Here is a 16,923-nt window from a genome sequence, read left to right as displayed (position 1 = left end):
TTCCCTTACAAAAAGCAGGGTTTTATACTTTAAAATTGCCCACTGAATCTAGTTCAAGTCATTTTCCCCCTATTATCATCCAATCAAATACCATTTTGTTGAAACTTAATGGAGTACGCTGTCAGGGTGCCTAATCTTAGGTATTTTTGAAGAACTATCTTCAAAATGACTTTTCAAAATGAAAATATACATCTTCATTCATAAAGACTTTCAGACATCAGTGCTCAAAAAATAAAATACTGCTATTTTAAAACTAAGCCACAGAATAGTTACACTTAATAATAATTTGAATAAAAACTGTACAATATACATTCTTGTTTTAATTCCGAATGATATACAGAACTGTGTTCTAATTACGAAGCAAAAGCTAAGCAAAGATAGGTGATGAAATACCTTAAGAGATGTTTATTGTCTACAAGCACTTTCAGATAATCTGCCAGTTTCTTCTGCATGAGTGCAAGATAAAGCCAAGCTCTGCCCCTTCCCACAGCTGTCCTGGAATTCAAACAGGGAATCAAACTATTATGGCATAACAATAATAACAACAAAAAACAAAGGGGAAAAAACCAACTTAGCCAAGGAGAAACACATGTTCACGCATACATATGCTGGTGAATGCAGAGAACGCTGTAATAGAGCTGCCCTGGGGGCTGGAGGAGCGCACTGTCTGGGAAGGCTGAGGAAATGGCTCACTGCATTCTTTTGGGTACTGTTTGAAGTCTGTATCATGGGGCATGTATTCTGCACCACCCCACCCCCCAAAAGAATAGGAAAAAAAATTTAAGCCACAAACATCTGATTTCTGGAACAAATACAATTAGATAAAACTTTGCATGTATTCATAAAATTTCACAGGGAGTCAGGAAATACCAGGTTAGATTGTATAATGGATAAATTTTCTTTCAAAAGACGAATATAGAACGTAGTTGTTAAAGGGTTGAAGTCTCACAAAATTTCTAGGGCATTAGCTCAAAGGTACAATTTTATTTCTGATGTGGTAAAATACACATAACATAAAGTTTACCACCTTACCCATTTTTAACTGTACTGTTCAGTACTGTTAGGTACATTCATGCTGTTGTGCAACCAATCTCAAAGGTGTGATTTTGAAAAGATCTGTTTTAAACATTAAAAGAAAAGAAAAGGCCTCCCAATTGTAGACCTAACATTATTTAAGGAAAAAAAGATCCTGTTCTAAGCAGAGTAACTGCATTTGTAACACCCAAGAGAGTATTAGAGGTCCTGCTGTAATCAATATCAGCCTCAAAGGGTCAGAGGGCACCCAACTTAATCAATACAAAGGACTGGATTCCCCCCTTCTCCCTTCAATAAATGATGTAAAGCCAGAGTAAATAAGAAAGGAAATAAAGTAGGGAAAAAAAAAGACATCTGATGTTGGCATGATAGGAAAAATGGACACTGACATGTGCTGCTTGGTGGGAGTGCAAACTGATACAATTCTTCTAGCAGGCAATTTAATGACAGTAGGTTATCAAAATTCTACATCTAGTAATATAAGGAAATAATTTAGGAGATACACAAAGACGCATGTTTGGGGGTGGTCACCACTGCACTGTTTGGATAATGAGAATTTGAAGACAACCACAAAGAGCAAAGTGGGAGGAGCTATACAAAAATGATGTGGATGACTATTATGGCAAAAGGTTTAAAATCTAATATTAAATGGGAAAAAAAGCCACAAAACAGTACGTACAGTTTAATACTTTTTTCCCCCAGTTCCCCACCTCTGTACAATATACTGCTCTTAGTTTAGGTTCACTTCCAAAACATTTTTATGCATATGAAAATAAATATAAATTCTATTTTTCTCTCCTGTTTACAAAAAAATTAGTATGCTATATATGCTGTTCTGCAACTTGCTTATTTCACTGAATATCTGTCATTTTGAAATTCTTTCCAGACACAGGGAATTTTTCGTTCATTTTTTCATAGCTTTAGAGTGTTTCAGTATTGGACTGCCCTATAATTTATTTAGCTGGTTTTTATCTAGGCTGTTTCTAATCTTCCGCTGTTACAAATAATGCTGCAACAGGTATTTCTGTACATGTGACATTTTCATGTGTTAGATTTACGAGATAAAACTCCTAGAAGTGGAATTGCTGGGTCAAAGGGTAGATGTATTGGTGTTTTTTGTGGATAGTGCCAAACTGTCTTCCATGAGAAGCAGTGCAATAATGAAGCCACTGGGGGAGGTGGAAGGGAATAAAAATAGAATCTTATTTGTCTGTCCGACTATGCACTGAAAGGATCTAAAAGGATACTGACCACGATATTAATTGTAGTTTTTTTTCTGAGTAGTAAGCTAACAGAAGCACCTTTTTTGTTTCTTAATTAAAAGTTATGTAGGGCTTCCCTGGTGGCGCAGTGGTTGAGAGTCCACCTGCCGATGCAGGGGACGCGGGTTCTGTGCCCGCGTCCGGGAGGATCCTGCATGCCGCGGAGTGGCTAGGTCCGTGGGCCATGGCCGCTGAGCCTGCGCGACCGGCGCCTGTGCTCCGCAACGGGAGAGGCCACAGCAGTGAGAGGCCCGCGTACGGCAAAAAAAAAAAAAAAAAGTTATGTAATAAGAAAAAAGGTGGTTTTGGGGGTTATTTTATTTTTTTTAGAATTTATTTATTTTTGGCTGTGTTGGGTCCTTGTTGCTGCGCGTGGGCTTTCTCGAGTTGCGGTGAAGGGAGGTTACTCTTCATTGCGGTGCACGTGCTTCTCATTGCGGTGGCTTCTCTTGTTGCAGAGCCTGGGCTCTAGGCGTGTGCACTTCAGTAGTTGTGGCGCATGGGCTCTAGAGCACAGGCTCAGTAGTTGTGGCACACAGGCTTCGTTGCTCCGCAGCATGTGGGATCTTCCCAGACCAGGGATCGAACCCATGTTTCCTGCATTGGCAGGCGGAGTCTTAACCACTGTACCACCAGGGAAGTCCCCAAAAAGGTTGTTTTTAATTTTCAAAAAAGAGAGAGACAAGCTTTGTCTGTTATCTGGGTTTAGGCGCCAATCTTAAGTGTAACTTATTCATTGTGTAACAGTTTGTTTAATAATAAACCATGACATGAAAACAATGAAATATTTTGGGTGATAGGCCATACTGTAAAAGATATTTTTATCTCAATTAGACAAGGACATTAAACTCTAGAGAGATGTCTCTCAGGATGCAAAGTTCGTCACGCAAGTTTCAAACCACCTTAGAGCAAATAGTCTCTACCCTCAAAAAAAATTCTGGTCATAACTTCCAAAATACTGCAGAAATTTTAGAACTTTTGTTACTATTTAATGAAATAGTAAAAACACTGCAGCTCTTTATAGAGCAAAGCAGTAGCCTTTTCTCACATGGCTCCCAACAAGGCTACTCCTCCAGAGGCATCAAGAGGAGGGAGCTACTATGTATTTCCTTTTTGGCAGACAGAGGGAGGATTTGGGTACTTAAGCTAGTTACCTGTTTAGCATCCACAGGGAACAGAAGCAGTGAGTTTAGCTGACAATAAGCTCTTTGTTAGCACAACAAGACTTCAAAAACGCCTCCTGTGCCTAAGTGGAAATAGCCTGAGTGCAGGAGGAGGGAGAGCCCTGCTCCATCCAACCAGACCACCCAGAGACACAGTCTAGTGCTGTACTCTTGAGGGAGTGAGCTTGCTGGAAGGGAATGGACAATAGGACCACATAAAGAACAAATGAAGGGACTTCCCTGGTGGCGCAGTGGTTAAGAATGCAGGGGACACGGGTTCGATCCCTGGTCCGGGAAGATCCCACATGCCACGGAGCAACGAAGCCTGTGTGCCACAACTGATCAGCCTGCGCTCTAGAACCCACGAGCCACAATTACTGAAGGCTGCGTGCCTAGAGCCCGTGCTCTGCAACGAGAAGCCACTGCAGTGAGAAGCCCGCACACTGCAATGAAGACCCAATACCACCAAAAAAAAAAGAACTGAAGAAACAAGGCAGAAGACGTAGGAGGCTCATGAGGGGGTCACCAAATAAATATATGAAAGGTTGTCGCCTGCTAAAGGTTTTCACTTTAGGTGGTATAGGCCCAGAGGGATGAACCAGGGACAGAGACAGAAGGCTTAAGTCCTATGAATGCACAGGGCTCAGCAAAGATGGAGTTTAGTGGGATTTAGAGGGTTTAGTGGGATTTAGAGGGCTTCAGAGACCAGCAGACCTGTGTTTTCTTCCTGGTTCCACCACTCCCTTGCCGAGGGACCTTGAGCAAGTTACTTAACTACTGTGAGTCTCAGTTTCTGCACTTGTAGATGGGGACACCAACAGCTTAGTTCCTAGGGATTTGTGGAGGATAAAACGAGATAATGAAATGTCCTTAGCACAATGCCTGGCACATGGCAGGACCTTAGTTAATTGTGGTGGCTATTATTATTATCTAAAAATGGAATAAGCTGGCTCTGCAGGAGAAGGTCAAACAGAGGCTGGACAGTTGAGTCCCCTGTGAAAGACTCTGCCGGGAGAACTTTTGCATTGGCCTAAGGATCTCCAGGGCCCCTTCTCAATGCAGATCCCACGATATACCTTTTCGTGTTCCATTCAGTTTTTTATTTTGCGCCTATACATAGGGATCCCAAGGGCAAACCCAGATAAGGCAAAAAGGCAAAATTCATTAGTGCCAGCCTTTCCACAAATGTTTCTTATCCTGGAATCTAAAATCTGTTCCAAACTGTATTATTCAGAAAACTGCCCAGGTGCATCTGTCTTTTTTTTTTTTAACATCTTTATTGGAGTACAATTGCTTTTTAATGGTGTGTTAGTTTCTGCTTTATAACAAAGTGAATCAGCTATACATATACATATATCCCCATATCTCCTCCCTCTTGCATCTCCCTCCCACCCTCCCTATCCCACCCCTCTAGGTGGTCACAAAGCACCCAGGTGCATCTGAAGCAGCAATTCCAGGAGTGTAACAACTCTTTTTCCTCCTGTAACTGCTCTTTGGGTGACAACACCTTTTCACTATTTGACCTTGTATGACACGCAATCACTGTCCCCATTTTAAAGAAAAGGAAACTGTGGCTCAGAGAGGGGCAAATTTTCTCAAGCTTATGTGGAGAATGAGCAGCAGAGCTGGGACTAAAGTCTAAGTAGAGTGTAGCTTTTGCTACAGTTTGTTCTAAATTAGAAAACGCTTTATCAGCAAGGAATAGAGAAATTGATAAATACAAGGAAGTTTTCTTAAAACATCAAATTGATGTAACTACTTCTCACTCACTTTAATTCTGGCAGATTTCTGACACTAGTGGCTATATCTGATGCTTCTGGACAAAGTTTCTCCACCAGCTCCAAAGGACCAAAGAAAGATTTATTTTGGCCAATAAAACTCTTCTTAACTAAAAGGGAAAACAGAAGTGTTATTCATAAGAACAGGTTGCAAAATGTCTTCAGGGTCCCACAGTCTCTCTCCCAAAAGCCAAATGAATGCTGTGGAGCTGCACTGCTTACTCCTTCTGATTCAGTCTTGGGGACTGGGAAAGGCCAGGTACCAAATGAGCTCTCCCTTCCTCTAATGAAAGGGTTTCTCTGATATACCCACTAGGCTCTTTCAAGTATTTATTGACCATGAAATAAAACAAGTGGTCAAATGATCACCTGTGAAATCCTTGCCTTTTCTCCCTCCTATGCCAAAGTCAATTCTTGATTTCAAATCATCACCACCATCCCTCATCTGAACGGCTGCAATAATCTCCTAATGGGTTTCCCTGCTCCTAATACCGTCACCTCCCCACCTTTCTAATCTGTCCTCCACATAGCTGGAAGTTCTTTTACAAATGTAAGTTAGATCTTGTTTTTCCCTTGCTGAAAATCCTCTAAATACTCTTAGAATAAAATCCAGCTCCTCACCTGACCTATAAAGGCCTACCGTGATCCAGCCCATCCCAACTGCCCTGACCTCACCTACTCCTTCTCAGCATGCCTCAGTTACCTGGTGTCTTCCTGAAACCAAGGTTGGTCCCCCTCAGGACTTCGGTCTTGTTTTGTTCTGTCTTTCTAGGAAGGCTCTTGCCCCAAACATCTGAAAGGTTGACTCCTTCTCTTTTAGGTCTCAGCTCACATTTTACCTCCCCAGAAAGACCTTCGCCTCTCACCCTAGTTGAAAGGTTTTTCCCTTTATTCTCTATCATTTAACCTATTTTGCGTCCCTGAATTTGTAGCATTTTGTAATTATTTTGCTTCTGAGTTTGTTGTCTGTCTCCTCTTCTAGAACTGTGCTGTCCAAGGTAGTCACTAGCCACAAGTGCTACTGAAATGCAGCCAGTGCAACTGAGATGTGCTGTAAGTATAAAACACACGGTGGATCTTTAAGTCTCAGTGTAGAAAAGAATTCAAAATATCTCATTAGTAAGGTTTATACTGATTATATGTGTCAAAATGATAATATTTTGGCTATATTGGGATAAATTACTAAAAGTAATTTCATCAGTTTCTTTTCCGTTTTTTAAAACGTGTCTACTAGAACATTAGAAATTACACATGTGGCTTGCATGGCATTTCTATTGGACAGCGCTGCTCTAGAATGTTGCGTCTTGTGGGCAGGGACCTTGTTTGTCTTGTGCACTGTTTGTCTTGTGTGCACAAGAACAACACCAGCACCCAGAACAACGTTTGGCACTGATGATGCTGGGAAACAGCTAGCCCGAATTTTTCAAGCCCCCGACCCCGCCCCCTCAGGCTCACCTTTCAGCCCATGTTTGAGGCAGTGCTCCATCACTACAAAGAACTGCTGCAAGGGGGCATGGTCTGCATCCAGGCTGCGGCCCAGGCTCAGGGCGGACTGGAGCAAGACCTTGATGCTGAGTTTCATCATGTGCATCAGGTTGACACGCTCCTCCATCATCTGGCACTTGGAAGCTGGAGGACAGAAGCGGGGACAGCTTCGTTAGTGGACTGAGTGTAGCCCGGGGTGAGGAGGCTGGACGCGGAACAATGGAGGCGGTCTGCTCGGAGCGCGGACGTGTGGGTAAACTGGAGATCGCAGCCAGCCGGGCCCTGACCCCGGGAGGTCACAGCCGCATGTGGGCGGCGGGGGCCTTGGGTCAGACTCCAGAGGCCTCTCCCAGGTAGCTCAGCGCGTTGCTACGGCGACGACCCTACCAAGAATCTCCGCGAATGGTTCCTCCCACGCCCCCATTCCATTTTTGACTAAGGGAAGGGCGCAAACTCCAGGAAGCCCTGCCCCAAGCTAGAAGGCTTGCTGGGAAAGTGCTCCACCCCCTCTCGTTCCTATTGGAGGAGTACAGCTCGAGGCCACGCCCATGGAGCTAACGGGCGCCATTTTGACTTTTCAGCCAGGACGGAGGTAGCGGCTTCCGGGATTGGTTGGGTTGGTCCGCACACCGGCCACAGGGTTTTCTGAGCCGGTTGTTTTGCCTGATAGTGCCAGCCGGAGCCTTCGGGGAAGGCTCCTCAGTTCCTCAGTAATGGACTCAAATTTTCGTTGTTACCCATCTTTCGTCCACAATTAGTGGACAATTACGAGTTTTACACTTCTTTTGTAAATAAAACCGTTAGAATAAAATGAACTCAGCTGCTTTTCAACTCTATTAACCTTGTCACTTTGAGAGCAAAAGTTTGTAGTCAATATCAGATATCCATGACAAATTCTTACCAAGTGTCATCTCAAGCCCAGGAAACTGTCATTCGAGCAATTAATAATATAGACCCCAAACTATAACCTACTCCCGGCAGGAAAAATATCCCGGGCCAGCGCGCCCCTCTCTCCGCACCTGCGCCATCGTTCGGTCATTTAAATGGATTGGGTGGGGTGGGGATCTTATTGTTTTAGTTTGCAGTTGTTCATTACAGATGTTAAGCAGCTTTTCATGTTTGTCTCCTAGTATTCCTTCTATGAATTGCCTGTTAAATCTTTTAACTTTCTTTGTTTGCCTTTGTTTTATTGGTCCGTATATTCTGCATATTAATCCTTTGTCTACCTGCTTTATTTCATGGGCAGTAAATAATATGGACATATAAATAGTTAAAAGAGCATATATATGTGTAGCTAAACCGAAAAGAATGATATTATGACTGTGAATATATAATACAGGTATTAAGACTAGAGACAGCCTGGGACTGAAAATTCTAAATTCTCATCAAAACCCAAGAGGACAGTTGCTGGGAAAGAAAAATCGGCCTAAACCTTAATCATGGTGTGGAAAAAGAAAAGTGGACTTTAAGTAAAGCATTTGGGTGGGAGTGGTATAATTATTTTTAAATTTTGAGAGAATCCTATGTATTACATTTATAAATTTGAAAAGTTTAATGAAATCGATGATAGACAAAGGGAATAGAAACTGTAAAACCCCAACAAGAAGAGGGAGAAATCCTGAATAGACCAATAACCACAGAAGCAATTTGTAAAGATTTATTCAAAGAAGATACCAATCCCCGGTCTAAAACGAAGTATAGTGTTGTTCGAATGGGAATACGTATGCAGGAAGTCCTGCGGAGGGCTAGGCAGGCCCCGATATTTTAAGGAAGTCGATTTCTAGATCCTCAAGTTTCACAGGCACTCTTTCTTCTTCCACTCTACAGAAGAACCACAATTCATTCCTTGTCCAATATCTTGTCCTCTTTTTAAAAAAAATAAACTTATTTATTCATTTATTTAACTTTTGGCTGCATTGGGTCTTCACTGCTGCAGGCGGGTTTTCTCTAGTTGCTGAGAGTGGGGGCTACTCTGTTGCGGTGCGCAGGCTTCTCATTGCAGTGGCTTCTCTTGTTGCGGAGCATGGGCTCTAGGCACGCGGGCTTCAGTAGTTGTGGCACACGGGCTTCAGTAGTTGTGGCTCATGGGCTCTAGAGCGCAGGCTCAGTAGTTGTGGCGTGTGGGCTTAGTTGCTCCACGGCATGTGGGATCTTCCCAGACCAGGGCGCAAACTCGTGTCCCATGCATTGGCAGGCAGATTCTTAACCACTGCGCCACGAGGGAAGCCCCCATATCTTCCTCTTGATGCACTGACCTGGGGTGCAGAAAGTCTCACACACCAAATGGAGGTGAAACCTCCTTTGATGATTAATCAAGTCACCCAAAACATGAAGAGCCTCCAGTCTCTCATTGCTTTGTTGAACTTAGTTAAACTCGGTCTTGGGAGAGAGGGTTGGTCTCCAGCCCTCTGCTGGGTATCCTGAATTTGGAGAGTTAAAAAAAAATTTCCCCCACAAATATGAATATATATAATTGTTTTCAGTCAGTCTCAATACTCATCCCTTGGATATGCCATTAACTTGATGGACACGTTCAATATATTAAATGAGCCAAACTGAAGCTCCAAGTTTTTGATGAAAATGGATTTCAAGTACATGTAAACTAACTTTTAAATAATTAAGTAATTAATTAATTTTGGCCATATGGGACTTAGTTCCCTGACTAGGGATCAAACCCGTGTCCCCTGCAGTGGAAGTGTGCAGTCCCAACCACTGGACAACCAGGGAATTCCCTAAACTCTTTTTGTCAAAAAATATTGTATTGGCAAGGTGTAATGAAATGTTTAGATATCCCCAACCATTTTGAGTGTTCTGAGTTAAACAAAGTGAAAGAATTATAAGGCATAATTATCATCTGATAAGTTTTGATAAAGCCTTTTTTTGGGAACTTCCCAGAGGTAGAGAAATTTCTTTAATGTGACTAGGTTGTATCCTTTTGCAAGTAAGGTGATTTTCATTTGAACAAAATGAATATTTGAACAAAAATGAACAAAATTTTGACATTAGATCAATGTGATTTGGGGCATATAACTTAGAAGGAGTTCAAAAATTGAACAACATTACTATAACAAAACTGTCCATTTCATACCTGAGTCACTTTGCTGTACAGCAGAAATTAACATGACCTTGTAAATCAACTATACTTCAATAAAACTTAAAAAAAATATTTGGTAGAATTTACCAATGGGAAAAAAAACCCTGTCCATTTCTATTTCTTATTTATATGAGCCAGATTTCTCAAGGATCACATCTATAAAAAATCAAAAAATAGGAATAAAATTGATTCTGAGTCCTATCACATTTTATCAGTAAATATATATATTCATCTACAAGTACATGCTAATGAAAAAACCAACACCGGCTCATGAAGAGAAGTAATTCCAAGAAAAATTTATGTATAATTACTTATAAAATTATATTTATATTCCTTTAATTAACTTAGCATTACTAATAATTCTAATGGTAATTTGTTCCAGAAGAAAAAAAAGTTTTTTAATTTATTTATTTAATTTATTTATTTTTGGCTGCATTGGGTCTTCATTACTGAGTACAGGCTTTCTCTAGTTGTGGCGAGAGGGGGCTACTCTTCGTTGCGGTGTGTGAGCTTCTCATTGTGGTGGCTTCTCTTGTTGCAGAGCATGGGGTCTAGGCCCGCGGGCTTCAGTAGTTGTGGCTCGCGGGCTCTAGAGAGCAGGCTCAGTAGTTGTGGTACATGGGCTTAGTTGCTCGTGGCACGTGGGATCTTCCCGGACCAGGGCTCGAACCCGTGTCCCCTGCATTGGCAGGCAGAGTCTTAACCACTGCACCACTAGGGAAGCCCAAGAAAAAATATTTTATACACTCAGCTTTAGTCACAAGAAAAGTTTATTACATTTTAATTAATTTACATATTTTTTTCTGAGATGTATGATAGGATGACCAATAAAAAAATTTAAAACATACGTAAGTGGATTGGAAATTCAAGTCCAAGGAATAAAAGGGAAAAATGTAAAAATTTCAAATATTAATTAACTTGTTATTTATTTTTAAGATGGATGGCAGTGTTATCAAATCATTAAGGTATTTATATACCACTTGATACACTTAAAAGAATGATATCATGGTTTTATTTTAAAAAGTCAATTTTACAATAAACCAGAAAATGTATTCTAAACTTTAAAATTATGATGAAGAATTTTATGTATCAACTTTAAAAGCTGAAGATTTTTTGTGGGGGGGGTCAGGTGAACAAAAAATGTGAAGACTAGTGCTTAAGGCAGTGGCTCCTACCATCGTTCCTGGGAACACAGCAGTGTTCTGCAGCCATCTCATCCATCCCCTGGTTGGGTTAGTCACCTATTCCCATTTGAGCTCAATTTAGGGTCATGGAAAATTGGAGCTGGAAGGATCTTTAAGCTGTTTCATCTCTCAGTTTTATTAGCTTTGTGACCTTGGCTAAGCTGTTCACATCTCTAAGCTTTGTTAATAATAGTTCAACACAACACACAGAATGTCACAAAATTCCACACTTATTGAATTGCCAAGTAAATGGTCTGATCAGAGATCTCAACCTTGACTGTTGTAGAGGGGCTGGGCCTGTAACATAAAAGTGACCCAGTGAGAGGACAAGCTGGAGAGAACGTGCAGCCACCCTCTTGATGGAGGAATGCTGATTGATCATACGTGCCAGATGGGAGTTTTCAGGAGAAGCTGGTGATCTGGATTTTTATGGAAAACCTGGTAATTGGCTAAAAAAATTTTAAATGCTTATAAAAGCATTTAAGTATAAACTATGCAGGAGAGAAAAAAATGCAACTACCAGCCACAAACATCTCAAAGGGCTGCTCTATACCTTTGGTGTAGAGAATAAGTATTCACTTCAGGGAGTGGATTCTACAGATGTTTTTTTGTTTTTTTTTTTTTTTTTTTTTTGCGGTACGCGGGCCTCTCACTGCTGTGGCCCCTCCCGTTGTGGAGCACAGGCTCCGGACGCGCAGGCTCAGCGGCCATGGCTCACGGGCCCAGCCGCTCCGCGGCACGTGGGATCCTCCCGGACCGGGGCACGAACCCGTGTCCCCTGCATCGGCAGGCGGACCCTCAACCACCGCGCCACCAGGGAAGCCCTGTTTTTTTGTTTTTTGATCAGGTTCTGAATTATAGAGAATTAACTAGATTCTTTATAAATTTGAGTTTTAGTTTTGATTAGCCCTTTGGTGTCTTGAAAGATCTTATAATACAGTATGGTGTTACCCTGTACTGACAATGAAGAAAACCATTTTACACTTTCCTAATTTTCCGGAATTTTCACTTATCTCAATGGCTAACTTAAGGAGTTCAGCAATGTGAAATGAAAAAGTCATTGTACTTCATTTTGGAAGGAGCAATATCACTTGTGAAGAAGTACTCTGACACATGGAAAAAAAATTTGCCATGGAAGACAACAGAGAAAGGCATAATACATATCACCTACCTAATGCCAAATATATATCTAAATATTTTAAAAAGTAAAGAATGACTTCTTCAGTGAGTTTTGTTATTCATCCTTTAGGACAGGGGTCCCTATCTACCGGGCCACGGACCAGTACTGGTCTGTGGCCTGTCAGGAAGTGGGCCACACAGCAGGAGGTGAGTGGCGGGTGAGCAAGCGAAGTTTCACCTGTATTTACAGCTGCTCTCCATCACTCGCATTACCACCTGAGTCCTGCCTTCTGTCAGATCAGCGGCGGCACTGGATTCACATAGGAGCACGAGCCCTACTGTGAACTGTGTATGCGAGGGATCTAGGTTGCATGCTCCTTATGAGAATCTAATGCCTGATGATCTGAGGCAGTGATGCTAGCGCTGGGGAGTGGCTGCAAATACAGATTATCATTAGCAGAGAGGTTTGACTGCACAGAAACCATAAACAATTGCTTGCAGACATATCAAAACCCTATCACTGACTGGCAAGTGAAGACAAGCTCAGGGCTCCCACTGATTCTGCATTATCGTGAGTTGTATAATTATTTCATTGTATATTACAATGTAATAATAATAGAAATAAAGTGCCCAATAAATGTAACGTGCTTGAATCATCTTGAAACCATTCCCCCCACCCAGTCTGTGGAAAAATTGTCTTCCGTGAAACTGGTCCCTGGTGCCAAAAAGCTTGGGAACCACTGCTTTAGGAGGAGGCATTACTTTAAAAAGCACGATGTAGAACCCTGTGTGTGTATACTGTGGTTTGTGTGAAAACTGTGTGTATAGAGATGAAAGCACATGTTACATGCACAGACACTCTGAAATACAGTAGGATTGGGGACAGTTTCTGGCAAGGAGGACTTATTCTACACTGAGTGTCCTTTAGTACAGTTTGATTTTTGTTTTTGCTTTACCATGTGTATTACCTTTAGAAAAAATACCAAAAAACCAAACAAGATAACTACAGAGAATGCAATCATTGTGGCAAGTTGTGCTACCAGACCCCACGTGGGATAACATTTTAAAACAAGTATTCAAAGCGTTCCACATTCCATGACATTCCACAGCTTTTTCCTTAAACCTGTATCACCAAAAAAATTTTATCTGGCAAGAGTGCTGCTAACATTCAGTCTCCGCTCCTTCACCACTCCCTCTGAATAATCTCTGTTCTCACTGCTTTTGTAAGCAGATAAGCAGATCAATGGAAAAGAGATGAAATGAGCCAGCCCTGACTGGAGTGGTGGCCGCCATCTTCTGACCTGCTTTTCTGAGGCCTCTGCGGAGCATGCTACCCAGGGTTCAGTTCCTTTTCCCCATCCCCACTCCTGTCCTACCTGATGGCTTCAAATCTGGGTTACTCTCGGAGTAACAGCTCATCCTAGCTGTTCCCCACACTTCTGCCCTCAGTAAGCCATGTTCACAATTTTCACCAGATTTGAGTGGCAGTTATTTACTTAATATTTTCTTTAAATTGACTAATTAAAAATCCATATGTATATATTACAGCATTTTACTTATAAAATTATTTAAAGGCATCAAGGCATTGAGGTGATGTGACTAAGAGCACAGGCTTGAGAGGCAGCCTGGCTTGGTTCAAGTCCTGGCTCTGCCATTTCTAAGTAAACTTTGTCAAATTACTTCTCTTTAATGCAGTTTCCTTCTTTATAAACAGGGGATAACAACGGTACCTACCACGTGGGGCAGGCTATGTGGGCGGAGCCATGAAGTCAACCTCTCCCTCCCACGGCCCTAAGTGACAGCAATTTCCTGCAGGGATGCAGTCCCTATCTGGTTGGGTGGGTGAGAGGCTGCTGCCCAGTGCCTGCCTAATGTGCTGTGGCGCTGCCAGCCCAGGGCAGGCCAGTGCATACCTGGCCCTGCCCTGAGAGTCAGACAGCATAACCCCCCAACCCTCCCTGCGGCAGCATTGGTCATGCAGCGTGGTCAGGGAGGGGTGGGGAGAAGCCCTAGGGCAGTTCAAGTGGACCAGTGCGGCCAAGAACCTGTCCCAGGAAGACAGTGGAAGATGGGACCACACAAAAGCCGGCTCCAAGGCCCCCACACATGCTCCTTTGTCCCATCAGACTTCACTTAATACAAATTCAAAGATAAAATTAGTAAGAATTTCTATCATGGGGCACTTCTGAGTACCTGGCCGTGCACAATCACACTGATTAAAGCCTGCGTTGACTGCATATCATGAAGCCAGTTCAGCGATCACCTAGGATTATTGTGAAGATTAAATGAACTAATGTATGTACAGACCTAAGACTAATATCTGGCACCTAGGAAGCACAATATAAATGCTGGGTATTATTTATAGCATTACCATAAATAGAAAACGAGTATTTTTCAAATATGCATTTGTTCAACAAATATTTATTATTCTGTGCTAGGCACAGTTCTAGGCACTGGCACATTTTATTTATCACCAAACAGCTAACATGTATTATTTGCTTACTAAGAAGGCTCCAGAAGACCCCATGCCTTGACTTTCAGGACTGACCACCAATGGTGGGCATACAGTCAAACACCCATTGATGCGTGTAAAGGTAGCGAGCTAGTGGCAACTAGATTCCTGAGTTAAACAGGCTCCTTCGTTACCTTCTAGTCCTACTTTCTATCGCCAAAGAAATATTGTTTTCTATCTCGTCAGATTTTAAACTTTCCTCAGTAATCTTTCTTAACCAATGAAACTGTCACAATCCACTATCCTTGTGCCAGTGCTGACTTCTACATCAAATATACATTGGACAGGATGGAGTCAAGAAACCTCAAAGGCAGGGACTTCCCTGGTCGTCCAGTGGTAAAGAATCTGCCTTCCAATGCAGGGGATGCTGGTTGGATCCCTAGCTGGGGAACTAAGATCCCACATGCTGCGGGGCAACTAAGCCCGCACGCCTCAGTGAGAGAGCCCCCATGCTGCAAACCACAAAGCCCAGGCGCCCTGGAGCCTGCGCGCCACAACTAGAGAGAATCGTGTGCGCCTCAGTGAAGATCTCAAGTGCTGCAACTAAGACCTGACGCAGCCAAAAAAATAAATAAAGTAATATAAATATTAAAAAAGAGTACTTGTTAAAAAAAAAAGGAACCTCAAAGGCACACTAATATAATGCTTCTTAGAGAGCACCCCACAGTCTTTAGTGAACTCTGCCCCACAGCACTTTGTGTGATGAAAATGTTCTCACTGCACAATCCAATACAGTAGCCACTAGCCACGTGTAGACTACTGAGCACTTCAAATGTGGCTGTTGTGACTGAGGAACTGAATTTTTAACATTTAAACATCACATGTGGGTAGTGGCTACTGTATTGGTTGGCACAGCTCTAAATATCTGGCTTTACAGGGCTAAGTCACACTCTAAATATCATAATCATTTAATGTTTCCGTTCTCACTCATTTGCTAAAACTCTGTTATAGATGACAAAGGCTTAAAAGGACTATAAGAGATCATTGGGTGAACCACAAAATTCCTATTTAACAGGCTGGGAAATGTGATGACTTTTCTGCATGACACAGCTAGTTGGTTGTAGAGCTCACCTGGAACCCTCACCCCCTTAATTCCGCCTTGGTGCTTTGACTCCCCGGTGAGTCGGGATGCGCCGTCAACAACTGGAGGTGTGAGCCAGGATGGCATTTTGAGATTTAAAGCAGAGAACAGTACGGTTTCATTTCTTAAGTAAGTCCTTTAAAAATTAATAAGGACTACCTAAGCTTAAACTCGTACATTTTAAAGTATAAAGTTCACCAGTGAGAATAAGAATGCTGCCTGGGGAACACAACTAGAAGTGAAGTCGCCCCGATCTCAGTCCACCCACGCCCACGTATTTATCTCGGCATGGACACACGGTATAAAGAAAACAGACGAGTAGTTAGGCGAGTTAACAGGATGGTTTTTTAACAACCTAACAGGCTGAGTCGGTTAAGCGCCCTTGCCAGCCTGGCTCCCACAGTAAAACGGCCACCCGTCCCACAGAAAGCTCGTAGGTCGCGCCCAGCAGGAGCCTACCTGCGTGCACCGCGCCGTCCGCGCCTCCGTCCGCGCCGCCCAGCCCAGCGGCCGCGCGCAGCGCGCTTCCGCAGCTCGCTGACAGGTTGCCAGTGGCCCTCCGCGCCAGGGTCAGGATGGGTGCCGACCAGCCTTCCGCCGCCGCACGCGGCTTCGCCACCCTCCGCAGTTCGCCTGGGCCCGGCAGCTGGCTCCGGTCCACGATCTCAAACTCTTCTCCCGGCTCCGGCCCCGGCTCCTGCCCCGCCCGGCTCCGGTCTTCCCCGTCGGCCATCTTGGTCTTGTCACGTGGCCCCGGCAGGCAGCGGACTCGGCGCGGGCGGGCGCTTTGCCCTTGCTGCTAGTTTTTCGTGTTCGCGACGGGCTTTCCTCTTTATCGCCCTCCTTTCTTTTCTGTCACTTTAAAAAAGCTCGGGAAAGTGCAGATCATAAGGAGCACCTACGTTCTCATCACCTGGGAGGACTTGTTTTCGTGGAGGTTATTCTTGGGCTTTCTCCTTTTGTTGTGGTGCATCCAACCTGGCTTGGGCACAGCCCACGTGGACTTAGTTTTTTTTTTTGTGACACTATTTCCTTTTTCATTTTCATTTCATACTTTACTTCTCCTTAGTGATTTTTCTGCAGCAGTTTTCAGAACAAGCCCTAAAAGAGCGGGTAACGAAACTGTGGGACAGGTGAGGCAGGAAAGCAGGACTTTTTTTTTAATAACTAAAATCTACAACTTGGCAGGAAAGAGCACACTATGGTGGAC

General features: G+C 43.0%; 1 protein-coding gene across 2 annotated transcripts in view; it reads right to left on the bottom strand.

Moving 5' to 3' along the window:
• The window catches only part of RUFY1 (RUN and FYVE domain containing 1), a 61,744-nt gene extending 45,125 nt beyond the window's left edge, over nt 1-16,619 (bottom strand). The window contains exons 1-4 of one of the 2 annotated variants that reach the window (XM_032628243.1): nt 16,173-16,619; nt 6,694-6,867; nt 5,231-5,348; nt 394-495 (exon numbers count right to left, since the gene is read on the bottom strand). In XM_032628243.1, the coding sequence (XP_032484134.1) occupies nt 394-495; nt 5,231-5,348; nt 6,694-6,867; nt 16,173-16,446 (668 nt within the window). In that variant the 5' untranslated portion in view covers nt 16,447-16,619. The remainder of the gene's footprint in view (nt 1-393; nt 496-5,230; nt 5,349-6,693; nt 6,868-16,172) is intronic. The other variant, XM_032628244.1, reaches the window with a different exon arrangement.
• Nucleotides 16,620-16,923: the final 304 nt, after the last annotated feature.

The sequence above is a fragment of the Phocoena sinus genome, chromosome 3, assembly GCF_008692025.1.
Source record: "Phocoena sinus isolate mPhoSin1 chromosome 3, mPhoSin1.pri, whole genome shotgun sequence".
In the NCBI taxonomy this organism is placed as follows: domain Eukaryota; kingdom Metazoa; phylum Chordata; class Mammalia; order Artiodactyla; family Phocoenidae; genus Phocoena; species Phocoena sinus.
The sequence above is the reverse complement of the archived record's forward strand: the minus strand, read 5'-3'. Positions and strand labels throughout refer to the sequence as shown.